The following is a 26,792-nucleotide window of genomic DNA, read 5'->3' as shown; positions in this document are numbered from 1 at the left end:
TGGTAAACATGTACAAATTCACAGTAATAAGTAAGTTCTGGGGATATAATGTATAGCATGGCAACTACAGCTAACAATACTGGATATTTAAAAGTTGCTAAGAGAATTGGTGTTAAAAGATCTCATCAAAAGAAAACTTTTTAATTATAGGAGGTGATGAATATTAATGACACTTATTATGATAATCATTTCACAATATATACATATATGAAGTTGTTATATTGTATACACCTTAATTAATACAATGTTATATGTCAATTATCTCAAAACTGGGGGAAAATCCTTTTCTCTTTCCATTTTTGTGTACACACGGTAGGGTTAAATAAGCTTTCTGTTCTCATCCTACACAATGCTTTCTTTTTGAGAAGTGGGATGAGGGTTACCTGGGTTTGAATCTCAATAATGCCAATGACTGAGTGACCTTTGACAAGTTACTTAACCTTTTAGTACTTTTGTTTTCATATGCAAAAAGGAGGTAGTAACAATATCTACTTCATGGAAATGTTATTATTGTATAAATTAAGACATGTAAGGCACTTAGAATATTGGCAGGCACAGGGTAAGAATGCAACAAACATTAGTTTGTATTACTATTGTTCCTTCTCTGTGTTCAAACTCTTCAAAATATAGTTCTTTTAGGAAAAGCATCAGCTAACATTTCTGAAACCTTTGGAGTTCATTAATTGCCATTTTATTCATTATTTGATGCTGGGAACAACCCTGTGAGGTACACAGCATACACAACCTTTTGTAGATAAGGAAACTAAGTGACTTTCTTGGCCCACTGAAGATTAAAATCTAGGACAACACCTCACTCTAGTCCATTGCTCATTCCACTTGCTCAATAGAGAAAAAAAAAAAATACAAAACTGTTTTAATATACCTGGGCCTTCACTGAAATATCATTTAGAGTACTGGGTTTCCTTTAATCTGGGTTACTTTTAATCACTGGTAATTACATAGGTGATTGTGCTGGCAGTGAACGTGAAGGGACTTGGGACTCAAATCACAGAGAAGATCATGTCAGGAATGTCCTGACAGATGCAAACAGTTGCATGTGTTTTGTGTACCCCAAAGCAAACAACTAAACATTAGAAAGGTGGGAAGGAAAACAACTCTATCAGAGAATAGACAAAAAAAAAAAGGCATTTTCCCCTGCTTCTCCATTATTCATGGATTAATACTGCTGACATTTTGCCATTAAAACTATGCTTATTTGTTAAATTACGATAATAAAAGTGAACAAATATATTTGGGATAGAAGTGAATTGAGACTAAAGAGAAACAGTCTGTAATCTGAAATAATATGGAAAAATTCAGAGAAACCTGATGTATGAAAATTCTAACTACTTTGTGTATGCTCTGAAGTCCCTCCCAACCCCCTCTATTCTTACTGAAAATTTTCTTAAAGATACAACTTTTCTAGGAAATAGGAGTATTTCCTCACTTGCTTGGATAGTCCAGAGATTCTTAGTCACCAATCATAAGGAAATGAAACAGTAACACATGAACTCAACACCACTTTGGATAATAAAAATTACTCCTCCTGAAAAATAAATTAGAAATTCCAATAACCTCAATACATACCTTAAAATACACATCAGTTAAATTAAAATTTTTTTTTAATTAGATGAAAAATATAACTTACTATACTACTTTTGGGCATAATCTTTTAAATTGTGAGAACATTTTTATGTGTGTGGCCACTTCCATTAATCTTGAGCGTATTCATACCTGCACGTGATGGGCAACAGATTGGAGAGTTTGTGTAAGCATTCAGAAAGGAGGTGCCATGTGCTTTCATGAAGTTGATAAAAGGAAGTTTCACTACCTGACTTTCTGGATAAAATGTCAGCCTTCCATCCTGGAATAAAGAAATTTAATTAATACTGATTGTGTTAGAAAAGAATAAAATTATTTCCTTTAATTTTAACCATAAAGTTCAAAAGTAAGCAAAGGACTTCAATATGATCCTAAGGATCCTCAAAAGATAAACCAAGCAGGGGCGCCTGGGTGGCTTGGTCGGTTAAATATCTGACTTCGGCTCAGGTCATGATCTCACGTCCGTGAGTTCGAGCCCCGCGTCGGGCTCTGTGCTGACTGCTCAGAGCCTGGAGCCTGTTTCAGATTCTGTGTCTCCCTCTCTCTCTGCCCCTCCCCTGCTCATGCTCTGTCTCTCTCTGTCTCAAAAATAAATAAACGTTAAAAAAAAATTAAAAAAAAAAAGATAAACCAAGCATAGTGTTACTAGTATCATAATATTAAGAATTTAGTGTTGTACTCAGATTCATTTGAATATAATAAAGGACTCTCTGGAAAGTTCTTTTGGGGCATGATGGATTGATGGAATAAATATTTACTCAGCATTTACTGTGTGCCAGGTACTGTGAAAGATCTGGAAATTGAATGGTGAAAAGAAACAGAGTCCCTGGCCCTTGAAGCTTATGGTTTAGTAGGAGAAGCAAAAAATATACTGGTAAACAAACCATTAATAATTATAAATTGTGGGGGCACCTGGGTGGCTCAGTCGGTTAAGCATTTGACTTTGGCTCAGGTCATGATCTCATGGTTCATGAGTTTGAACCCCACATTGGGCTCTGTACTAACAGTGTGGAGCCTCTCTCTCTCCATCTCTCTGCCCCTCCTCCACTCATCCTCTCTCCCTCTCTCTCTCTCAGAATAAGTAAACTTAAAAAAAATTACAAATTGTGATATGTGCTTTGAAAAAAAAAAAACCCTAAGATACAGAATAATGAAGGATATATATTTTAAATGGAGTGAACAGGGAAAGTTTCTCTGGGAAGTGCAAGACCTAAAGAATGAGAAAAGTCCAGCAATTCTTTAGGCTGGACATAAGTGAAGATGTCTTGGCCACTGTGGATAAATAAGCATGAAGATTAGAAGAGGTGTTATGCATTTTGGAATTGAAGAAATCTTCTTGGTAAAGAGCAAAGACAGAAAAAAGAATATTTTAGGCCTGGAGTTGTATTTATTATATATTTTCACTATGAATTTAAGTAAAAATACACTTTTAAAAATGAGTTCATCCAAATATGGGATATACATAAACCCTTGATATGGCTGAGATTTCCAAATGGGTATATAAAGTAGGCTGTTGGTTACAGAGAGGAATCTGGAGCTTGGAAAGTCTACTCTGGTGAAATAAACTTGGGAATCTTAAGCATATTCATGGTATTGAAAACGATGTTACTGAATGAAAGCTTTTAGGAAAAAAGTGAAAAGGAGGAAAGCAAGGAACCCTGGGGATTCCCAAATAAGAGGAGGTGGGAAACAAAGAATGGCCAAAGAGGGAGGGAGATGATATAAGACCATGAAAACCAAGAGAAAACAGTGTGTCAAGAAAGAGGTAATGTCAACCGTGTTGAGAGGCTACCTAAAATAAGGCCAGAAAGTGCACAGTGGTATTGGTTGTATGGAGACAGGTGGTGATCTGAAGGGCACTTTAAGTGGTAGGAACAGCCAGCTAAACTAGAATGGGGAAGATAATGGAAGGTGAGACAGCAGGTAAATAAAACTCTTCTAAGAAGTGATTTTGCAAAGGTGAACAGAAAAATAGGATGGATGTCAGGAAATGGACTATTGGCTATAGGAGAATGGGGGATTAAAGTTCATTTTTTTTTTTAAGATGTAAAAAATTAGAGCATACTTGTATCTTGAAATAAAGAACCACTTCCAACAGGAGTATCACTGAATTCTAAGTAAATAACTGCTGATTTCCTGAACGATGAATGAGGAGGCCCAAGATAAAAGTGTATATTCTTCCCTCATAAGAATTTCTTTAACTCCACAAATTTAAATTCTTAGAAACTTATCTTCAGAAATCAGAAATGCCTACATGTTTTATTCTTATAATCTTTTGGACATAGGGGATAGCAACCATTTGTGGTCACTTCTTGGAATCTAGACAAATCCAGACTAATCTGGTGGGAGGACTGGAGCAGGAGATCACATGGCAGAAGCACTGTGATTCTATAGAATTCAAAGATTGAGGACTCCAAGTTCTGTAGGCACCGTTTAAACTGGTGTAACTACCACTGCAGATGACTACTGCAGTTTACCAGTAATTCATGCATCATATTAAAATCCGTGTTAGTGATTTCTTTATGCATTTATGTGACTGGCACAAGGATTTCATCTGTATTGAAAGTGTAGAGTGGTGGGGATGGGCAAGAGGGGGAAAGGATAACTGACCCATTTGGGGAAGTTTCTAATATGGAATGTGCTTAAGGTGATTAGAGCTATGGTGTCTTTGCAGATGCTCTTTACAGGTCAAGAATATTCTATTTCTAGTTGGTTGAGTGCTTTCATCATGAAGCGTTGTTGAATTTTGTCAAGTGTTCTTTCTGTATTTACTGACACGATCAGCGGCTTTTGCCCTTTATTCAATTAACATGGTGTATTATAAAACAACTGATTTTCAGATATTAAACCAACCTTACATTCTGGGGATAAATCCCATTTGGTTATGGTATATAATGCTTTATATATATTGCTAAATTTGACTAGCTAGTGTTTTTTAAACAAATTGTAGTATTTTATTTTTATTTATTTTTTTAGACAGCAAGAAAGAGCGAGCAGTAGAGGGAGAGAAAGAATCCTAATCAGGGTCCACGCCCAGTGTGGAGCCCTATGTGGGGCTCAATCTCACAACTGTGAGACCATGACCTGAGCTGAAATAAATAAAGAGTCGGACACTTAATTGACTGAGCCACCCAGGCACCCCTGACTTGCTAGTATTTTTGTTGTGGAGCTTCTATATTAAGAAGATATATTAGTCTGTAGTTTTCTTGTGATGTATTTGTCTGGCTTTGAAATCAGCAACACACTGATCTCATAGAAATAATTTGGAAGCATTCTTCTATTTTTTGGAAGAGTTTAAAAAGAATTAGTATTAATTCTTCTTTATTTTTTATTTTTAAAAATATTTTTAACATTTTTATTTATTTTTGAGAGACAGAGCATGAGTGGGGAAGGGGCAGAGAGAGACAGGGAGATACAGAATCTGAAGCAGGCTCCAGGCTCTGAGCTGTCAGCACAGAGCCCAACGTGGGGCTTGAACTCACAAACTGACCTGAGCCAAAGTCAGACACCCAACCTACTGAGCCATCCAGGTGCCCCAGTATTAATTCTTCTTAAAATGTTTGGTTGAATTAACCAGTGAAGCCATTTGGGTCTGAGTTTTTCTTTGTGGGTGTCTTAAAATCACCAACTCAATCTCTTTACTTGTTATAGGTCTGTCAGATTGTTTTTATTTTTGAGTTAGTTTCAGTAGTTTGTTCATTGGAACAAACTGGAAATTTGTTCATTTCATCTAAATTATCTAATTTGTTAACGTACAGTTGTTCACAGTATTCCCTGATAATTCTTTATTTCTGTAAGGTAATATTCCCTCTTTTTCTTCCTGATTTTAGTAATTCAGGTCTTGTCTCTTTTTTTCTAGGTCAGTTTAGCCAAAGGTTTGTCAATTTTGTTGATATTTTCAGTAAATCAACTTTTGGTTTCATTGTTTTTCTCTATTGTTATAGTACTCTTTAACTCATTAATTTCTGCTATTATTTCCTTCCTTCTGCTTGCTTTGCAGAAACTTGTCTGGTCTTTTGGATTGTCTCTCCTGGCATTAAACCTTTCCCCTACTAGTGATCTAGAGTAAGGGTGATTGGAGCCCTAGATACTATGTTTATGCTTATATATTATATATTTTTACCCAAATGTGTATAAAATATGTGTAAGTATATATAACATATACATATATTTAATAAAGTAAACAATTACATTAATGTAGAAACCAAAATAGTATAAAACAGATATAAGTGCAAAAATCAAATTAAATACATATACTTTCGGGGCACCTGGGAGGCTCAGTCGGTTGAGTGTCCGACTTCAGCTCAGGTCATGATCTCACGGTTTGTGAGTTCGAGCCCCGCGTCGGGCTCTGTGCTGACAGCTCAGAGCCTGAAGCCTGCTTTGGATTTTGTGTCTCCTCCTCTCTCTGCCCCTCCTCTGCTCATGGTCTGTCTCTCTGTCTCTCAATAATAAATAAACGTTAAAAATTTTTAATAAAAAATAAAAATAAATAAATACATATACTTTCTAGATTTGTCCATTGGAAAGGCCTGAAAGCAATGAAAAATGGGAACACCTGGATCTAGTCTCTACACACAAGATAGTACAGGAAATACACAAGAAGGATGTGGAAGTCTATCAAAGGAAGCTGCTAAAGATTATTATGAATGGGTCAAAAGGACTCAGGAACAACCTTAAGTGTCCTTCAAAAACCAAATATAGGACAGTTTGAACATTAGTAAGTATAATGAATGCAAAGGATTTAAACACAAATATATAAAAACCTATGTATTCATACTATAGTGGAAAAAAATATTTGTCATCTTTGGAAGTTTCTAGAATTCTGTGATACACCACTCAAATTCCCTCTAGGAAAGGAAGATTGCTGCTGCTAAAGACAGTTGCCTGGACCAAAATCATGTCCCTTTCCGGGAGCAGCGCACAACTAATGGCCATCCAACATGAGGGTATAAGGCCCTGGATCCCCTCACCCCAAATGGAAACAGTTCTGAAACATTTTACTAGTTTGAGAATTACCCATAAAGTCATCTGAGGCTTCTTTTGAGACAGTAACAGAACTCAAACTTCTCTATACAATCCTTCTTTCTTCCTTTCCCTTTGATCTCAGGAGCACTCTCTAAGAAACCTCTTTCATGTTAATCTCCAATATTGCCTGTTCCCTAAATTTAGATAATCATAAAGATTACTTTTAATAATTTTCTCAGCAAGTCCTACGGGCATATCCAGATTATGTGACTTTAATCTTCACAGGTTAATCAATGAGAAAACCAACAGAATACAGTGATTAAAAGCACTCTTTGGTGCAGACATGCTTAACACCAACAATCTATGTGACCACAGTAACACCCAGTGATAATAAACTAGATTTATCACTTTTAACCTAATATTTGTCCAAGCAGTAGTTTTTAAATCATGGATTATACTAAAAGTTTCAGGGAATGTTGATAGTAGTATTCTTTCGGATGATGGCTTGGGGAAGTACCAAAAACTGTTGAAGTCTGGGATTAAACAACAGCAATAACACATGCACACAATTTCTTTGTTAAAAGGGGGAGTGGGTCAAATGACAACTATTGCACTTAAATCAGCACTAACAGGATTATCAGATAACCTGGGTGATAAAAGTATTGACATTCCTGCAAACTTGAGATAAAGTGGGAAACGACCACTAGGAAGCTAACACCTTTTTATGGAGATGCAGAATGTTACTTTCCCCCACTATCGAAACAAACAAACGAGAGTATGGACAGAAAGTATTATTAGTAGTCGTAAAATAATTAAGTGGGTCGAGGCCAGCATTAATTTTTTTTTTTTTTTTTTGCAAAGATACTATCAGAGTACATTTTATTTACTGGAGTATTGTTTTAAATGTATGTGGTGTACGTGCATACGTGGGACCTCAAAATAAAATGGAATTCTTACTCTGCCTCGGGGAAAATACGTTTGGAAGTCTCAGATTCTGCTCCTCAAAGCTTGCATCACAGGAAAAGCTGTAGGACGGTCGCTAGTCTGGAGCGGGACGCCCCCTCCCTTGCCTCTCCGTACTTACGAAGGAGTCGCTCGCGACTAGCACCACGTTGGGTGCAACGGGCCAAACCCCAGCAGCTCCTCGCCTCTGCCCACCTGCCCCGGGGTCTGGGGCTGCCAGCGCTGTGGCTGCGACCACCGACACCCACAGCACCAGCATTGCAGAGAGCGGCTCAGCGGCGCTGGGCCGCCGCCTCCCTCTAGGCACGCCTCCGGAGAGAGGTGGGCGGGGATCACACAGTTCACAGTTTGGTTTCCTTCTAGCGTTTTACTGGCAGAACTACAATTCCCAGCGGGCTGCGCATGGGCACATGCGCACAGGGGGCATTCCTTAACTCACATTAAGGCCTTTTAAGCAAATACCGAGCGTGCTAAAACTTAGCTACTTTCAGTCACGTGAACGATGCCTGCGGAATGCGCATGCGCCCGGATTGCTGCCTTGGCGTTTGGAGGAGAAGCATCTGTCCCAGGTGGGTTTGGGTCGCTCGCTGTAGCTTTTGCAGAAGTTAGAGGCAGTACTCGGTTGAAATGATAACTGGCGAGAGATAGTGTCAGGGGCCGGGGCTGCTCATTTTGTGTCGCGCAGGCATGGCTGAGTATCAGCCGAGACCGTGAACTAGGCGATGATGAGGTGGCAGCGCGTCTGTCACTTAAGTTAGATGGGGCGGTTCTTTGTGGGGCTTCTGACTCTACAGCCTCAGGTACGTTGTGGATTCGTGGGGCTCTCGAATGTATTCCCTTGAGGAAATTGCTAGCCTGCCACATCTTATTGTCAGTGCAGTAGGATTGATCGTGCTCCGTGGAGTGGGGAGCGGGGCGCGGGGCCTAGTAATCATGTTCTAGACGGGGAAAAGCTTAGGTGCATCTTGCCTTCAGAGTGCAAAGGAGAGAAGGGGAACAGGTTCTCGCAGGAAGAAATGTTGAGCTGTGTGACTAGCTGGATTAATCGGCACAGGTTCAGAATACCATTGTTCTGCTGCAGAAAAATCACTGGTCTCTCTTGACTGTTGAACTACTTTGGAGAGTTCTGGAAGAAGACAATTTCTGCCCCAGAGCCAAATTTTTATTTCATTATCATAGTTTCAGTTATATAATTTGTTCGTCACGTTAGTCGTGTTAATATTTTGATAGGAAAAGGAGAAATTGCGGTACTTAACATAAAATCAACTCAATTTAATATTCTCTGTGATCCTCACTTTCATCATTTTGCAGACAGCAGAACTGAAGCTTGGACAGGTTAAATGATTTAACCCAGATTACACAGGGAGCCAGTCTGAGCGGGATTTGAACTTCAGTAGTCTGTGCCCTAACTCACTGCAGTTCTCTGTTCCTAGTTAGTTATAAAATTTCATGACTTTCTGTTGAGCCTAAACTCTATTTGTATAGACAAATTCTTAAGGAGCATTCTAAAGCCCTGTGTGAGAATACAAACATAAACATTAGTTCCCTTCCACAAGGAACTTACGCTGTAGGGAAACAAAACTAACATCCATGAAATTGTAGTTGTATGGTACGGGAGGTAATGTACATAGGCTACCTCAGGATCAGGATATGTTTCAAAAATTTGTTTCGAGTTAATTCTGAATGTGGAGTGCATCTTATCATAGAAACATTGTCGACTGACCTTTAGATTTGTAAAAACTATATCTGTGGTGTGGTACTATTTCTGTGAACAGTGTTTACTCTCTATGGCCTTGTTTTCACAGGACATATATTCTGAAGTCCTGGTTAGAATGACAGGGACACATCTCTTTTTTCCTCTCTCTCCCTTTGGCAGTGCCCGTGGGAGCAGGTGCTGCAGTGAGTTGGAGCAAGATGGATATTTTAGGGCCCCAGAGATACAGTGCTGGAAAAATCTTAAGAGGCTTCTAGTCCTACTTCCCATCTGACATTCACTTCTTCTTGCAACATTCCTGCCAAGTGAATTGTCCAGTTTGTGCTTTTTTATCTGTAGTGATGGGAATGCACTTCCTTTGAGCAGCCCGTTCCACATATGTCATGTTTAATTATTAAAAGTTCTTATTTTGAGCTGAAGTCAGTCTCCCTCTACTTTTAATCATTCGTTGGTCCATTTCTCTTCATTTTTACCTGGGTAATCGCCTTTTCAACAATACTTCTTGCTTCTTTCTTCACCAATTTTTTTTTTCCCCAAGGCCTTCCCCATTTCCTTCAGCTCATTATATAACTGTAACGTTTCTTCGTCATTTTGATCACTCTTTTGTGGACATAAAGCATTTTTACAAATCAGTAACTATCCGAAAAGGTACTTTTGTGGGGTGTTTGTGCACGTCTTTATGTGTGCACATGCCTACATATGTGTCACAGTGAGGGTAGGTACTCCATTACATGTACGTTTAAATCATCAGTTAAAGATTTGTATGCTAGAGATTTCTTACTTTTGTGAAATAACTGCAGTTCTGAAAGATCTTCAATTGAAAGGTCTTGGTATAGATTATGATTCTTTTTAGTTCTTTTAGTGTCCATTGTACCCACAGCACTATATTCTGCCTTAGGAAAAGGAGGCTAAGTGTGAAGTTAGTGAGTACATGGAATAAAATCAGGATTGTCTTCACCATTTGTGATTCTGTGAATATTTGCTGATTATCTACAATGTATTAGACACTGTAGGAAATAAAAGAGAGTAATAGAAATAGTATTTGCTTCTAAGGAACTTCCAGTTTAGTTGTGGGAAACAAGCACATTACCTTTAAATTTAATCACAGTATAAAAGGTATAAAAAATATAGTTAATTGCCAAGCATACAAAAATAAAACCCAGACTATCCCAAATTATGCTTTGGAGGATGCTCATCTGCTTCAAAATTAATTGCTGTTCGTTAAAGTAAATGTTCCATCATAACATAAGTTTTAGAAATGCTAGGTTAAAATATCTTTGGGCCTTTAGGACTTCTCAGAACCCTTAGAGTGCTAATATACATTTAGAATGACTGTAAAAGAGTGAGATATATAATGTGAGTATTAACAAAATTAGTAGATGGTGTATTGATAGCTTTAAGCATAGGAATATTCCTTGGAATACTTTTTGGAAATGTTAGTATACATTAAAAGTGTTAGAAGTTCAGGGGTGCCTGGTTGGCTCAGTTGGTTAAGTGTCTGACTCTTGATTTTGGCTCAGGTTGTTACCTTATGATTTGTGACATCTAACCCCAGGTCGGGCTCTGTGCTGACAGTGCTGAGTCTGCTTGTGATGCTCTCTCTCCTTCTCTCTCTGCCCCTCCCCTACTCATGCTCGTTTTCTCTCTCTCTCTCTCTCTCTCTCTCTCTCTCTCTCTCTCTCTTTCAAAATAAGTAAATAAACTTAAAAAAATAAAAATAAAAGTGTTAGAAGTTCAAACTAGTGAGATTCATCTGAGAAGCTTTTATGCTTGACACTTGAATTTGGCTTTGATTACGTGTACCATTTGAGTAGATAGAAGCAAGTATGAACAGGCTGAATGAGAGAAGCAAAGATGTATAAGTGGAAAGTATTGGGGGATAGTGAAAAAAGTAATGTGAGCTGATACTGAAAAGAGTTGCTTCCTTTCTCATTTTAGCAAATTGAGAACTACTGCCTTTTGGAAGGGGGAAAACTAAATATTTAGAGCAGGCCTTCGGAGCTGGATAATCCACCATTTATTGAGTACATATTACTCAATAGTTGTTGGGATGTAAGGAGCTCCGAAGATATAATACTTTTGTTTGGGGATTTATTGATCTGGGAGTCAGGAGACATCAGTATAGCATAGTAAAAAAATATTGGCTAAGTTTGAATTGAATAGCTCAACTAATAAATGTTTCAGTGGTTCAGAGGATGGAGTGATCTCTTTTGCAGGCTTTACTCTAGACTAGTAGTATTCATGTGCTTCAAAGAAGATACTTGTGTTTGGTGATAGCATCTTTTGAGGAACATTGGTGAGAAAGTTACTTCTTGATACACATTAGGGTTTTTAAATGTGTTGAGAAAGTTTGTAGTAACCATGTGGGTTAGGAATAGAAAAAAAAGTAGTGAAGTTGATTGATAAGGACAGTAAGTAGATAAGGAGAATAGAACTAATATGCAGTTGACCCTTGAACTATGTAGGAATTAGGAGTGCTGATCCCTACCAAGCAGTCAAAAATCCATGTGTAACTTTTACTCCTCAAAAACCTAATTACTAGTAGCCTACTTTTGACTAGATAATACATCGATATTATACTTATCGATAATACAAAGTTAACACATAATTTTGTATGGTATATATATTGTATACTGTATTCTTACAATAAAATAAGCTAGAGAAAAGGTTATTAAGAAATCATAAGAAAGAGAAAAAATCCATTTCTAAGTGGACCTCAAACCAGTGTTATTTGAGGGTCAACTGTGTAACATATTCAGGCACTGCATTTACATACATAAGAAGTAAGTGATAAAATCCTCACTTTACCAATAAGGAAATAGGCTTGGAGTAGTTAAGTAAGGTGTCCAAGGTCGGGTTGTACTGGAGTCCAGATGAGTTGTGGTTTTGTGAGTGGGTATGGTATCATGAAGGTGCTGACAAAATCTAGGGTATTTTGTAAGAACAGTGTTGAAGTGACTGAATAATAAATTACAGTCAGGTTGGTTTGGAGCTCAGAGAAGTTAGTATGATGGATAGAATCAGGTTTTTACTTTTATTTTACCTTCCCTCCTTGCCCATCTTGTTTTAACTTTTATTTTACTTTCTTAAACATTATTTAGATCACAATACTTTTGTTTTTGTTTTACATTGAGGCATTTTATTTGCATGCTTGTATTACATCCCTAGAAAAAGAATCTCAGAATTTTACCCTCCTGTGTATTTTCCTCTTGCTTCTTCCTGGTCCCTGATGCCAACTGAGGTTGTCAGTGCAGTGAAATAAAATTGGCAGGATGGGAGCAGATTATTCTGCCATTTTTCTAGATCTTTGAGTTGTACATCAAATCTGGAACTGATCACCCCACACTTGTTTAACCTGCTGGTGAGGTTCACAACAGTTTTCCCAGCTCAGTGATCATCAGTGATTTCAAATTTGCCAATGTAATCATGCTTCATCATCAGAGTTAGAAACCAGATGATGACTTTGGAGCATGGCCTAGTAAGAACCTGGCGTTTGTCTCTCTTTTGTCATTGTTAATGCTCTTGAGCATCTGCCAGGACATTCATGAGCACCATTGTGGTGGCATGGAAAGATGGAGGAAAGAGAAGGCCCCAGTACTTTTTTTCTTAATAGTAAGACTGTTTTCTCTGGAACTAACCACTCTATTTAAGTATACTGCCAGTAAACTCACTTTCTCTTTTTTGTTCACCCCCACCTGCTTCACTTAAATTTTATTTCCTTGTTTAAAGTAGCCTGGCTTTTTTTTTTTTTTTTTTTTCAGTTCTTTGAAGCCACTTCCATTCTGTCCATGAAACATTCTGAGTTAATTTTGATAGAATTTGTTCCAGAGATCCCATCAAAAGATACTTAGAATTATATCATGTTGAATTTGTGTGAATATTTCAGATGTTTATTTAGATGGGATTTTTGACATTTTAAAAAGTGCTCTCTAGTTTCATTAGATTATAAATTAATCTAGTTACATGATGTGGGCAACGTTTTACGTATTTATAATTTGATTTTTATTTTGATTTATTAAAATTTTTTTTTACATTTATTTATTTATTTTTTAAGAAACAGAGTGAGACAAAGTGTGAGTGGGGGAGGGGCAGAGAGAGAAAGAGACACAGAATCTGAAGCAGGCTCCAGGCTGTGGCAAGCGGTCATCACAGAGCCTGATGCGGGGCTTGAACCCACAAACTGTGAGATCATGACCTGAGCCGAAGTCGGACGCCCAACCAACTGAGCCACCCAGGGGCCCCTATAATTTGATTTTTAATTTAAAAATTTTTTAATGTTTATTTATTTTTGAGAAAGAGAGAGAGAGCGCGAGTAGGGGAGGGGCAGATTGAGGGAGACACGGAATCCAAAGCAGGCTCCAGGCTCTGAGCAGTCAGCACAGAGCCCAACATTGGGCTCGAACCCATGAACATCGAGATCATGACCTGAGCTGAGGTCAAATGCTCAACTGAGTCACCCAGGCATCCCTACATATTTATAATTCTTTACATGGCATAAAACAGGGTCACTTTAGTGTAGTTGGGCTCCACATGGGGAGTAAATAAGTGGTATTAATTGTCCTTGATTCAAAATAAAGTAGCATAGAAATAGTTGATACTCTTGTTTTGGCTCAATTTTTTATACTGTGGTTAATGTATTTTGAGTTTCTGGAATGTTTTTTGAGCATTTTTCTGATTGCTTATGGATGTCCTTTTATCACCAGAGTCTGTGGGAACACAGACCAGTTCAGAAAATTGGGGAAAGAAGAAAAGATGAAAAATTATACCTAATTATTTCTTGTGTTTTAAATTATGAATTATGAAAATTAAACCTGAATTTGGTATGTTAAAAAATTCACAGAGTTTTGGGTTATCATCCTTTTTATTTGCTTAACTACTTGATGTTTTACTTTATTTAGGTGGATAATGGTCAAGGAACAATCTGAAATTCAAGTCAAAAAGAAGGTAGAAGATAATAGGTAAAAGGTAAGTGTCCAGAATGCTGCATATGTAACAGGTAATTGGAGTCTATTTTTACTTAATGATTGTTTTTACCAATTCCTTTCAGAGGAAGGGTGGGATGATATACCTCTAGGCTGTTATGCCAGACTATAGGTCATCACAAAATACCTTTGGACTTTTGTTACTAGATTTAAAAGTATCATGTTTTGCTTTTGTGTAATTTGTTTCCATTGTCATTGTTATTTATTGTTTTGTTTTTGTTACTTTTGCTGTATGGAGTCTTTGTATGTGCACCACACAATGTAGTTGAAGGTTCCATAGCTTTAGCTGGGGTATGTAGCAATTCATCCACCTACATTTGTTAGTTTCGAGGTTTAACATTTTGGCATGTTTGATACTTTCTAACTTTTTTAAGTGCAGCTGTTGCTACTTTCTATGCTTGATATGTTGAATAAAAACCCTTTTGGTTTGGTACTATAAACCCTTTGAGTGAAAGTGTGCAAAAACGAATGCTTTTTTTTTTTTTTTTTAAAGAATGACATGAGATTGAGAAGAAAAAAATAGGAGAGATTGTCAGGGGAAAGTGGGTGCGGCTGTGGATGACCATTAAACACACTTTGTGGAAGAATATTAAAGACACTTAGAGAGCTAGATTTTACTTTGACATCTTGGATGTGCGTGAAACAGAGGGAAATGTCCCAAATACAGGTGTATGTGGTTACATGGAATCATTTTTTAAGTAGATTTTTACCTTTGTTTGTTGATACCTTGTGGAAGGTTAGTACTGAGGAAAACTTTTTTTAGAAAATGAATGGATGAGCCTCTCTCTTCTCCACCCCAGCTCCCAAAATAGGAAGAAGGTTTTAGGCCTAGAAAGGGACAGATTATTTTGTCTTCAAAAATAGGTTAATCTCCTGAAACTGATCTATGTCTATATATCTACCTTGTCCATATCTGTATATCTCTACCTGTATAAATGTTTTGTGAAGAGAGAGGGCCTCAGTGCTAGCATATTATGCTAAATTCCAAATCACGTGAAGGATTAGGAAGAGAAGAATAGCAATTCCACTGCAGCAAGAGTAATTGTAATTACATGTAGGGACATATAGGGATATGGAAGGGTATTAAACATTAATTGGTTACCAAGGGAACAATGGAGTTTATCTATTGTGGTCTTTAAAAATAACTCATGTAGAGGCATTTAACACCTCTGTGTTGGCTGCTGTATTTAAATCTAAACTTGTCTGTCTGTCTGACGTTTAAGGTCTTCTGTAGTCTAGTGCTCTACATTATCCACCAAGCCTCGTTTTCTTCTTGTCCTCAGCAAGTCCCTTTTGTTCCACACTGCTCAGTTTTCTCATTGTTTCCTACACGTGTTCATTCCTATTTCCCTGCCTTGGCTAATGCAGTTGCTTCTGACTGGAGCAATCTCTTTCCTCCCAACATTCTTAAATTCTGTGTTTTCCTAGTACCCCTTAATTACTTCACATCACACTTTTCCTTCTTTGAACTCCTATTGCAGTTGTACTCATTATCCATAGTTAGTGTTTGATTCTCTAATGACTCATGTGTTTTAGGTCTTTCTTTTGATTTAGATTATATTCTTTAGAACAAGAGCCCTTTTTTCTGTGTGTGTGTGTGTGTGTGTGTGTGTCATTTGCAGTGCATAGTTTGGGAGTTGCATGTAGGATAAGTGATGGCTGGTTTTACCTTGTTTTTATTGTCTTTTTAAATTTATTATTGTGAGAGACAGAGAAAGCAAGCAGGAGAGGGGCAGAGAGAGCGGGAGACACAGAATCCGAAGCAGGCTCCAGGCTCTGAGCTATCAGCACAGAGCCCAACAAGGGGCTCAACCCACAAACTGTGAGATAATGACCTGAGCCCAAGTTGGCCACTTAACCAACTGAGCCACCCACGCACCCCAGTTTTACCTTGTTTGAACGTGCTTCCACTCAAGTGTTGGATGATAGAAAAGATGGTGATCCTTTTCCTTGTAAAGTTGAATTTTTCCATTTGCTTTTGTTTAGACTTAAAACTGTTTTTGTTCCTTTTTAATTTTTTTTTTTCCTCCTTGGATGTCTCTTGTAATCCCTTGCTGTTGGTCCAGATTAGTTGTTATCATCATTGATTTATCTTCTGTTTTAATCTGCAGAGTTACCTAGCCAAGATAACTTTGGTGTGAGAAAATTTGAAATCAGCATTGAAATTTATTGCCTGTTCCGGTCAAAGTCTATAGGCTATAGAAAAAAGAAATACTGAAGTTTGCATCTATAAATGTATACCAAGATAAACTCAGGTAAGAGAGCAGTTTCTAAAATAAGACCATATGAAATATGCTGCTTTAATGTATAATTAACATAATTAGGCAAAAAGTCATTTTTCTGTGTATTTAAGGAGCCTGATTCTAGTTGTAGATAAATTGATTTATGACATGTTAATTTTTGTATTACTTTCCACCTAACATTTTTTAAGTCAAAAGGATTGGGTTTTTTTTTTTTTTAATTTTTTTTTTCAACGTTTTTATTTATTTTTGGGACAGAGAGAGACAGAGCATGAACGGGGGAGGGGCAGAGAGAGAGGGAGACACAGAATCAGAAACAGGCTCCAGGCTCCGAGCCATCAGCCCAGAGCCTGACGCGGGGCTCGAACTCCCGGACCGCGAGATCGTGACCTGGCTGAAGTCGGACGCTTAACCGATTGCGCCACCCAGGCACCCCAGGATTGGGTTTTTGTTGTTGTTGTTGTTGTTCTTTTGCTTTTTATTTCTTACTTTCTTAAACTCCTTTGATCTGCACTTCTGCTTTAGCCTTTTTGGGTATACAGGGTGTCACTGTACCATGTCAGTGAGCCATCTTCTTGGTTCATCTTGCTACTGTGAACATCTGCAGTCTATAATGACTTCATATTTACCCAGGTTTGTTTCCTGATGAGATTGGAGTTCAGTGGAGTTATCAAAAAATACAAGTGTTTCTTTTTTTCAACATTTAGTTGTGATTGAATTTGACTTGTTTACCCGATATCAGAGTAAGTTGTGAAATCTTAAGGTACGTTAGTTCATTTAAAATTAAATTAACTAGGGGCACCAGGGTGGCTCAGTTAAGCGTCCGGCTTCAGCTCAGGTCATGATCTCACAGTTTGTGAGTTCCAGCCCTGCGTCAGGCTCTGTGCTGACAGCTCAGAGCCTGCAGCCTGCTTCAGATTCTGTGTCTCCCTCTCTCTCTCTTCCCCTCCCCTGTTTGTGCTCTGTCTCTCTCTCTTTCAAAAACAAACATTAAAACAATTTTTTTAAATTAAATTAACTAGCTTATGAGGTACCCGAGTGGCTCAGTTGATTAAGTGGCCGACTTGGGCTCAGGTCATTATCTCACAGTTCGTGAGTTCGAGCCCTGCATCAGACTCTGTGCTGACAGCTCAGAGCCTGGAGCCTGCTTTGGATTCTGCCCCTCCCCTGCTCACACTCTGTCTCTGTCTCTCAAAAATTAATAAATGTCAAAATAATTTAAAATTAAATTAACATACCTTAAATTTAAATGAAGAAATATTTTACCTACCATTTGAAATATCTTTTTATGGTTCAAATTAGTGCATAATCCTCTAGCATTTTCATTGCCTTCATTTAAGTGTAAACATCGCATTTATTTCTCTCACAGAATTTATACTACTATAACTCTGCATGACACTTACCATGAAGAAAGTTAATTTATAATTTATAGAAACCAGTGTTAAAACAATATTTGGGCTTATTCTACTAAATCTTGCTTAATGTAGAATTGGATTGAGGTTGATGTGTATTTTGGGTCCTGTCCATTATATCATCTGTGTTTTATCCTACTATATGAAGAATGAGTATAACTCAAGTGCAACTCAATTTTAACAAATATTTATTAATGTGTCCAACTTGTCAGATAATAGGTGCTGGCAATAATACAAAGTAGTACACAACACAACTAGAGACAGAAATCCCTGCCTCCATGGAACTTATATTCTCCTGGGTTTGGGGGAACAGATAGTAAATAAAAATAAGTAAAATATATAGTGTAAAAGATGCTAAATGTTAGGGGTGCAGTTAAGGCAATATTGGGGTTGGGTGTTGGGGGTGAGGAAGTGTTGAAATTTTAATTAGCTTGGCTAACCAAGGTTTCACCAAGCAATGACATTTGAATAAAAATCTGAAGAGGTAGGGGAATATGCTATATGTACCTTAAGGTGGAAAGAATCTTCCAGGGAGAAGGAATTGCATATGCCTTTTTCAGATAATTAAGTTTGTTGGAACTATTATAATTAGGCAGGTATTATTATAGGTTCACTCAGGATTTTTATTTTGACAGAATGTCCAGCAAGGAAGTAAAGACTGCTCTAAAAAGTGCTAGAGATGCAATCAGAAACAAAGAATACAAAGAAGCTTTGAAACATTGTAAGGTAACCAATGTTTTGTTTTGTTTTGTTTTTCCTTCCACGGTGAAAGTGTGTTTCCCATTCACAAGCATTATGGATGTAATAAGTGTATCATTTATTGTCTAAATATAACAAAATGCCTGGGTTGTTTGGTAGCACCATTAGAATGGTTGTGCTAGGACAAACTACTTCACCATTCTTAATTTTGTCTCTCTCTGTATTGGTAACTTATCAAAGTCATGTTCTTAAAACCTGAATACCGGGGCGCCTGGGTGGCGCAGTCGGTTAAGCGTCCGACTTCAGCCAGGTCACGATCTCGCGGTCCGTGAGTTCGAGCCCCGCCTCGGGCTCTGGGCTGATGGCTCAGAGCCTAGAGCCTGTTTCCGATTCTGTGTCTCCCTCTCTCTCTGCCCCTCCCCCGTTCATGCTCTGTCTCTCTCCGTCTCAAAATAAATAAACGTTAAAAAAAGAAAAAAAAATTAAAAAAAAAAAAAAACCTGAATACCTCTGTGGTATCTTTTGATGGGCTGTACTATGGAGCACTACTGTATCATAAAGTTCTTCTTCTTTAATGGTATGTTGACATTGTAATTCTATTTGGTTTGTGAATGGGAGACTCAAGATTCTAAACCCCTGTGTATGCTGCTGATGGGAATGTGCCTGTCCAGAGGGAGGAATTGTATGTGCAGGAAGGAGAGAGTAGTGGTGGAAGTGAAGTCCTTGGGAAGGGAAGAGAGGATGGGATCCCAAGTTTGAGAGGAGAGTCTTGATACTTCTTCCATTTTAGCAGGAGGAAAGATAGGTGTAAATCCAGATTTGTAGATTTTCAGATTTATAGATTTGGGGGTAGGAAGAGGGGCATGTTCCCCTCTGATGTCTTCTATTTTCTTAGTGAGGTATAAGCTGAAAGTGGAAGAGCAATTGCATAGGAGGTTTGAGACGAAGGAAGGTACGAAGTAGTTGTTATTTATTGGGAAAACGAACTTACTAGTAAGGTTTGGAAAGGATTGCCAGGCCCTACTGAATGTCCATTTGAAGTTTCATGTTATTGAAGGGACATCAATGAAGTCAGTTGTGTAGCTTCTCCCTTCATGTTCAACTTCTTAGGCTTAGAAATGGGCATGTTGTGGGTCAAGTATGAATGTTGAGAAAGATGATGGAGAAGAGAGGAGAAGGAGTTGAGGATGTTTGCAAGGGAGTGATGACAGTGATGGGTCAGGGGAGTCTAAGCTGGGGAAGGAGGAATGAGAATTGAGAAGTGGGGCAGTAGTAGAAAAGAGGGTGGGGTCAACTAATTGGACATATCAGAGGTTAAAGCATTGTTAACTTTGGTAGTTACCCCATTTGTTGGGTTTTTGGGAGGCAGCATTGTTGGATAGAATGGAATTTGTGCTATATAGATTGGTGACAGGTTGCTAGAAGTGTTATGTGGATGTGTATAAAAATAATAATCTGGCTCAACTCATGTCAATATTCTTTTTTTCTCTAGAATATGTAAAATCTTAACTGATTTCATTTTAGCTACTAGTTTTGTTTTCTTACACTAGAACCTTTTGGTTTTCTATTTCAAACTTTTACCTTAGCAAATAGCTGTTATTTCTGAAAGCAGTAGCTCTACATATAATTTTTATTCCCGTTGACAGGTGGTGTTTAAACATTCATCACCACTATTTATTTTGAACATATTTGATATAGTCACATTGGGGTCAGTCTGCTTTCTTACCCTACAATTTCAGTGAAAACTCTCATCTGTCTAAGAGAGGGCAATGTTGTCACAGTGAAAGAAAATGTGGGAATTGGTTAGGGTGAAATGATATGGAAAACAGTTTTGTGAATTGACCTGTAACAGTGTGGAGTGGAAGCAGGCAGGATGGTTGGGTGGTGTGAATACTTTCACTCTTTTTACACAGCATTTTCAGGGAGCATGGGGAGGCATTTGATGGAGGCATCAGGATTACTTGGGCAGCTTTTAAAAAATATGACTCATATTTTTGACCTGTTAGATTTATTGATCCAGTTGCACTCCTCCTCTCCTTGAGGAAACTGAAGACCAGAGACGTTAAGTGGCTTTCTTAAGATTGCTCAATGGCAGGTCCAGATTTCCTGACACTCAAGTAGACTGTCTTTAGTTGCTTTTTACCCATTAGCTTCCAAAATGTAATGACCTGCTCTTTTAATTTTTTTAATCAGACAGTGTTAAAACAAGAGAAAAATAACTATAATGCCTGGGTTTTTATTGGTGTTGCTGCAGCCGAGCTAGAACAACCTGATCAGGCCCAGGGTGCCTATAAGAAAGCTGCTGAACTAGAGCCAGACCAATTGCTGGCTTGGCAGGTATGTACAAATTTTGTGCCCTATATTATAGTAAAGAAGTTTTTCCCCTTTTTTTAAAATATAGGTAACAGCTTTAAAATAGGCATTTAAACCTTTATTTAACCTCAGAAGAAAAAAAATTTTAATGTATTGGTTTTCTAAACCAGCAAGTTAGTTAAAAAAAAAAAAAAGTGAAGCTGTTTTCCATTATTTAACATCCAAGCCAATGGATTATTTCTAAATGTGAGGATTAGAATTGAAATATGATTATGTAAATCTCTAACTTAATTATGTGTGTATATGAAAGACTTATCAAGAATATTCTTTATGCTTGAGGGAAACATGTATATTAATATGTTTTGTAAAAGTAAAGTATAAAAAATGTGCAGTCTGTTTTGAATACGAGTGAAATTCTTTTTTCTTATTTAATGGTCTTCATGTTTTTTGTTGGCTTCTCCAACTTCTTCATATTTAATAACTTTGTTTCCTATCTAACCACATCTTAGAAACTGTGATTTCTAGTAGGTAGTAGGAGAACATGAACCTGTTTGCCTCATGTTATGTGAACAAGAACATGAGTGGGGGTATCTGGTGACACACTTAGGGAGATGCCTGCTTTTATTATGTATTGATTGATTTAGGATATGTGATCTTTAATTGAAGCAAAAATTACAGTCTCCACAAAACTCTTGGATTTTTTTTATTTGGCCATATAAAAGTAGGGTCATCTGGTAATGTCTTAAGAGTTAAGATTATATAATCATTCAGAAATATTTTTTGTTGTAAAACACTTCAGATGTATTTTCGGAAGTAAAGACAATGGTATAATGAGCCCCTCTGGCTATTACCTAGCTTCATTAAAAATCCACACATTTCAGTATTTTTTCATCTATACTTTCATCTATTTTCCCTCACCCTTAATTATTTGGAGGCAAATCCCAGACATATTGTTTATTTGTAAATTACATTTTTTTTAATCACGAATAATCTTTATAGATTGTCACTTTGTTTAGCAAAATGAATGTGAGAATGTTGTACTTTTTGGAAGAATAATCTCTATTGTTTCCTCTTTTAGGGGTTAGCAAGTTTATATGAGAAATGTAATCACATAAATGCTAAGGAAGACTTACCTGGTGTTTACCAAAAGCTCCTGGATCTTTATGAAAGGTAATCACTGTATGGGGAAAGGCAGTGTCTTTAAAGTTTTAATTGGAATAAACTGATAAAAACTTATATAGAAGTACTCCAGACATTTACTGGGAATTGAGAAGCATTTTTCTTTCATACTTTGGTTATAGAATTCCTTGATTGTGACTGAAACAGAATCAAAACACGATTAATAAGAGGACTGATTAATCTGGGAACTTTGATATAATTTTCAGTTAAGACCATGGAAGATATTATTTCTTAAACCTTTTATTTTTTAATGGGAGGCTCATTTTATAAAATTTTCTTATGGTGTGAAAGAGGATATGTTCTAATTTAAAGAAGATACGTTCTAATTTAAGATAATGCCTGAATGTATTACTGGGATTTATTAATTTTAGTATCTTAAGTCCTTGGTTGTTTTCAATAATCAGATTCAAAATCCTTTTTTTTTTTTTTATTCTAAGTGTTGACAAACAGAAGTGGTGTGATGTCTGTAAGAAACTTGTGGATCTATATTACCAAGAAAAGAAACACCTAGAGGTTTGTAAATGATTTGCTGGACTGGTAGGCTTCTTTTAATGAAACCATTATTTAAAAAAAGCTTTCAGGGTGCCTGAGTGGCTCATTCGTTAAAGGTCCAACTCTTGATTTCAGCTCAGGTCATGATCTCACTGGTTTGTGAAATTGAGCCCCATGCATCGGGCTCTGCTCGGTATTCTCTCTCTCCCTCTCTCTCTGCCCCTCCCCCACTTATGAGTGTGCGCTCTCTCTCTGTCTCTCTCTCTCTCAAAATAAATAAATAAACATTAAAAAAAAAGAAAACTTTGATTTTAGCTTGAGAGAAAATTTAAAAAATTACTATGTAGTATGATATTAAAAGAATATAGAGAAATAATACCAATTACAGTATTTTGGAACTTTGAAGTTTTAGTTGTCATAACTTCCAAACCCTTTTGAAACTAGGCAGGGATAAATAAATAAACAAAGGCATCATCTGTAGAATTTAGTGACGTGTTTGTAGTGCGCCCATAGTGGATGCTCTAAGTTAGGAAGTTTGGGGGGTGTAGTCTTATTCCAGTTTCTACTCTGGTATCTCAGTCGTACTTCTAAAGTAAGGGCTATGTGGATTTATCTAGTCACCTTTTTTGTAGAATTCAGAGTAAATGGAGTTCTGGGCTTTTGCTGTTTTATGTATTAGCGGATGAAAATATGGCTATTTGTAGATTTTATATTTTTTGCACTGGCGTTTTTGATATTTAAGATAAAATAATGATTTAAATCTCCCTCTTCATAGGTGGCCCGAACATGGCACAAATTGATAAAGACACGGCAGGAGGAAGGTGCAGACAACCAAGAGCTTCATCAGCTGTGGAGGAGATTGACTCAGTTGCTGGCTGAGAGTACTGAGGATCAGAATAATGAGACCCAGCAATTGGTATTAACCCATTTATTCCCTACAGTTTGTGTCATGAAAATTGATCATTGAATTGAATTTAGCAAATGGAAACATAATAGTGTAATATAGAAAAGTGCCGTATGTCAAAATTGTTATCAGAGTTCAGTTTTAAATTGATAGAAGTTCTTGCTGACACCGTCAGAATTATTGGCCTGCAGTCTCATACTAAGTCCGGACAGAGTGGAATTGGTACTTAGGGTATCATAATTTCCTTCCTTGTGTTCATAAGAATCCACAATAAATCAGTTATGCCATCACTGTGAAAAAGAAACTATGAGCTTGACTTTCACAAAACTATGGTAATTTCTAAAGTTGTACTTACTTAAAGATATGTTTCTTTATATTTTTGAAATAAGAGTACTGAATTATTTTGAGGTTTAGCAACTCGAGTATTTTGTTTATGGTATTTATTTAGGGTACTTATATCTAGAAATATTCCTTTTTGGTGTACAGTGTAGGGCACAGTGAAGTAATTGAAAAGAATTTTTAGAAAGATTAAAACAATTCATTGATTTTGAACTGTAGTTGGAAAATGTCTTATTCTACTTTTTTACACTTCTAAGTTTAAAAGTAAACTTAATTTCTTAAATAATCACTCACTGTACACTTGTAACTTGAATGGACTATTTATTTTAATTTTTTAAAAGTTTATTTTTGAGAGAGAGAGAACGTGCACAGTGGGGAAGGGGCAGAGAGAGAGGGAGACACAGAATCCAAAGCAGGCTCTAGGCTTTGAGCTGTCAGCTCAGAGCCCCATGTGGGGCTCGAACCCACAGACTGTGAGATCATGATTTGAGCCCAAGTTGGATGCTCAACCAAATGAGCCACCCAGGCACCCGAATGGACTTTTTAAATATAAGCAGTTATAGGGGCACCTGGGTGGCTCAGTCAGTTAAGCATCCGACCTCGGCTCAGGTCATGATCTCATGGTTTGTGGGTTCGAGCCCCACATCAGGCTCTGTGCTGACAGCTTGGAGCCTGGAGCCTGCTTCTGATTCTGTGTCTCCCTCTCTCTCTGCCTCTCCCCTGCTCACCCTGTTTCTCTCTGTCTCTCAAAAATAAATAAATGTAAAAAAAAAATTAAAAAAAATATATAAGCAGTTATAGACTGTAAAGGATGGGAAGTTCATTTTTTTTGTATGTTCATTTGTTCACTCATTAATTTATTCTTTTATTCAGAAAATACTTATTAAGAACCTACTATATTTGTCAGGCAGTGTCCTAAATGCTGGAGATAAAAATAACAAAAATAAGATTTGCATTTGTCTGTGTGTTGGTTTATCTGTGTATAGATTTAGTTGTGGAAAAAATTGAGCAGTGACAAAATTAAGTGGTTTGCCAACTTCTCTCTCTCTTTTTTTTAATGTTATTTATTTTGAGAGAGAGAAAGACAGAGACAGAGCGTGAGTGGGGGAGGGGCAGAGAGCGAGGGAGACATAGAATCCTAAGCAGGCTCCAGGCTCCAAGTTGTCAGCACAGAGCCTGATGCGGGGCTCGAACCCACCCACTGGGAGATCACAACCTGAGCCGAAGCCAGATGCTTAACCGACTGAGCACCCAGGCACCCTGCCAACTTCTCTTAAATGATATCTTTATATTATGACATCATGTAAGTATAGGTTACCAGAATATCAAACATATACCAAAATAAGTAAAAAAAAAATTTTTTTTTGAATTATCTGTTTTCTCCTCTATGAAAGAGAACTAATTATACTTGCCATGTTAAGACTTGATTCTTAACTGTTAAAATATGAAAAGAGGATTTTGGTGGTGGGGTTATTTTCACCTTGAATTCTAATGATAATTTTGTTTTATTTAAATGTGTTCATGAAAAAAGACATCACTTGTTTTCCAGATGATAATTTCATTACTATTTTTTTAAACCCCTTGTGCTAAACACCATAAGTTAGGCTTCCTTTTTTGCAAGATCATTAACTTAATCAGAACAGTAAAATTTTACTTATTTATGTAGACTTTATACTATACTGTACAAAGAAAATTGGAAGTAGTGAACTGTATTATGAGTTTTCAGTATGAAGTCATGGAGATTCATTTTTAAAAATGGTAGAACTTCTGTAATTAATTGAATAGTATCCTTTAAAATGCTTGATTTGGGTTCTAGTATTGCTATTCTTGCTCAAATACATTTAGAAAGCTTCTTTTGGTATTTTCTTCAAAATCACTTAGTAATACTGGATAAAAAGTGATTTCATTATAGTTTAGTCATATTTCTGGTTTTATTTTGATAAAAGCATAACTTCATAAAATTTGTTTTTTAAGACTGAAGATTTCCTACCATTGAAGATGTTCCAAAGGACATGCTGGTGATTTTGGTAGAGATATTTTAAAAATGATCTGAGCAGTAGCAGTTACACTGCTATTCATGATTATACCTCTCCAGTTGACTACTTTATAGGGAATAGCAAGCACTTACAAGAATGTTTTGTTAAATTCATAATGCTGATTTATATAGTTACCCTCATTAGTTCAGTGCAGTCTCCTGGCCAGTTGGGGTTAAACTGTATTCAAAAACCGACGTGCCATTTTTTTTTTTTCTTCATGAAATTGCCAAGGCCAGATAATAAAATACATTTGCAATTAGTTGAAGTTGTATCTTGTATAAGTGAGTCTTACATGTTCAACTGTTTACTACATTTGTCATTTCAATATGCTACGGATGATAGGTTTTTTGTTTGTTTCAGCTTTTAACTGCTTTTGAGAATGCACTGGGCTTATCAGAAAATATTCCTAGTGAAGATCACCAAGTACTTTATAGACATTTCATTCAGTGTTTATCCAAAGTAAGTTGATTTTTAAAAATCTCTGATGTGATGTTTATATTCTAATTAGGAAAGTGTTCACAAGTATATTTTACTATTACTTAGTTTATTTTACTTTGATATTTTCTAGTTTCCTCATGAAATTGCTAGGTTGAAGAAGGCCTGTGAAGGAATGATAAACATCTATCCCACTGTACAATATCCATTAGAAGTGCTTTGTTTGCATTTGATTGAATCAGGTAATTTCTTCTTTATTATATTGTGTGTCCTAAAAGTGTATGAGCATGTGAGAGTGATGTTGCTATCAATAAAAAAATTGTTTCAGTGCCTACAGTGTGCCAATGTATTGTTTGAATATTTCTGGACATAAAAGGAAGTACAGTATGAAGGAAGTACGCACATGAAGAGGCTAATAAATGTAGGAAAGTATAGTGACACAGAGGAATTATGAATTCCTGAGTTCATTGTAGATCATTGAAGTCTTTTGGAAGGTGGGAATTGAGGAGAGTCT

At 36.9% G+C, this 26,792-nt stretch overlaps 2 protein-coding genes and 1 pseudogene across 5 annotated transcripts in view; 1 reads left to right on the top strand and 2 right to left on the bottom strand.

Moving 5' to 3' along the window:
• Positions 1-7,835, bottom strand: part of ARSK (arylsulfatase family member K) — a 45,924-nt gene extending 38,089 nt beyond the window's left edge. Inside the window, exons 1-2 of one of the 2 annotated variants that reach the window (XM_047857704.1) lie at positions 7,655-7,835; positions 1,735-1,864 (exon numbers count right to left, since the gene is read on the bottom strand). In XM_047857704.1, the coding sequence (XP_047713660.1) occupies positions 1,735-1,864; positions 7,655-7,792 (268 nt within the window). In that variant the 5' untranslated portion in view covers positions 7,793-7,835. The other variant, XM_047857705.1, reaches the window with a different exon arrangement.
• SKIC3 (SKI3 subunit of superkiller complex) overlaps positions 1-26,792 on the top strand; it is a 108,367-nt gene that overhangs the window by 12,736 nt on the left and 68,839 nt on the right. For 2 of the 3 annotated variants that reach the window (XR_007151985.1, XM_047857702.1), the window contains exons 2-10: positions 14,146-14,212; positions 16,341-16,484; positions 18,517-18,607; positions 20,774-20,917; positions 21,972-22,063; positions 22,510-22,585; positions 23,340-23,480; positions 26,204-26,302; positions 26,412-26,520. Coding sequence is in view for 2 of the 3 variants with exons in the window: in XM_047857702.1 (XP_047713658.1) it covers positions 18,518-18,607; positions 20,774-20,917; positions 21,972-22,063; positions 22,510-22,585; positions 23,340-23,480; positions 26,204-26,302; positions 26,412-26,520 (751 nt within the window). In the remaining variant the exon portion in view is untranslated. Of the gene's footprint in view, positions 1-8,056; positions 8,103-14,145; positions 14,213-16,340; positions 16,485-18,516; positions 18,608-20,773; positions 20,918-21,971; positions 22,064-22,509; positions 22,586-23,339; positions 23,481-26,203; positions 26,303-26,411; positions 26,521-26,792 lie in introns of those variants that run through there. The other variant, XM_047857703.1, reaches the window with a different exon arrangement.
• On the bottom strand, positions 12,434-12,802 carry LOC125165187 (40S ribosomal protein S15a-like; annotated as a pseudogene).

This window comes from Prionailurus viverrinus, chromosome A1 (assembly GCF_022837055.1).
Source record: "Prionailurus viverrinus isolate Anna chromosome A1, UM_Priviv_1.0, whole genome shotgun sequence".
Lineage (NCBI taxonomy): Eukaryota > Metazoa > Chordata > Mammalia > Carnivora > Felidae > Prionailurus > Prionailurus viverrinus.
The sequence above is the reverse complement of the archived record's forward strand: the minus strand, read 5'-3'. Positions and strand labels throughout refer to the sequence as shown.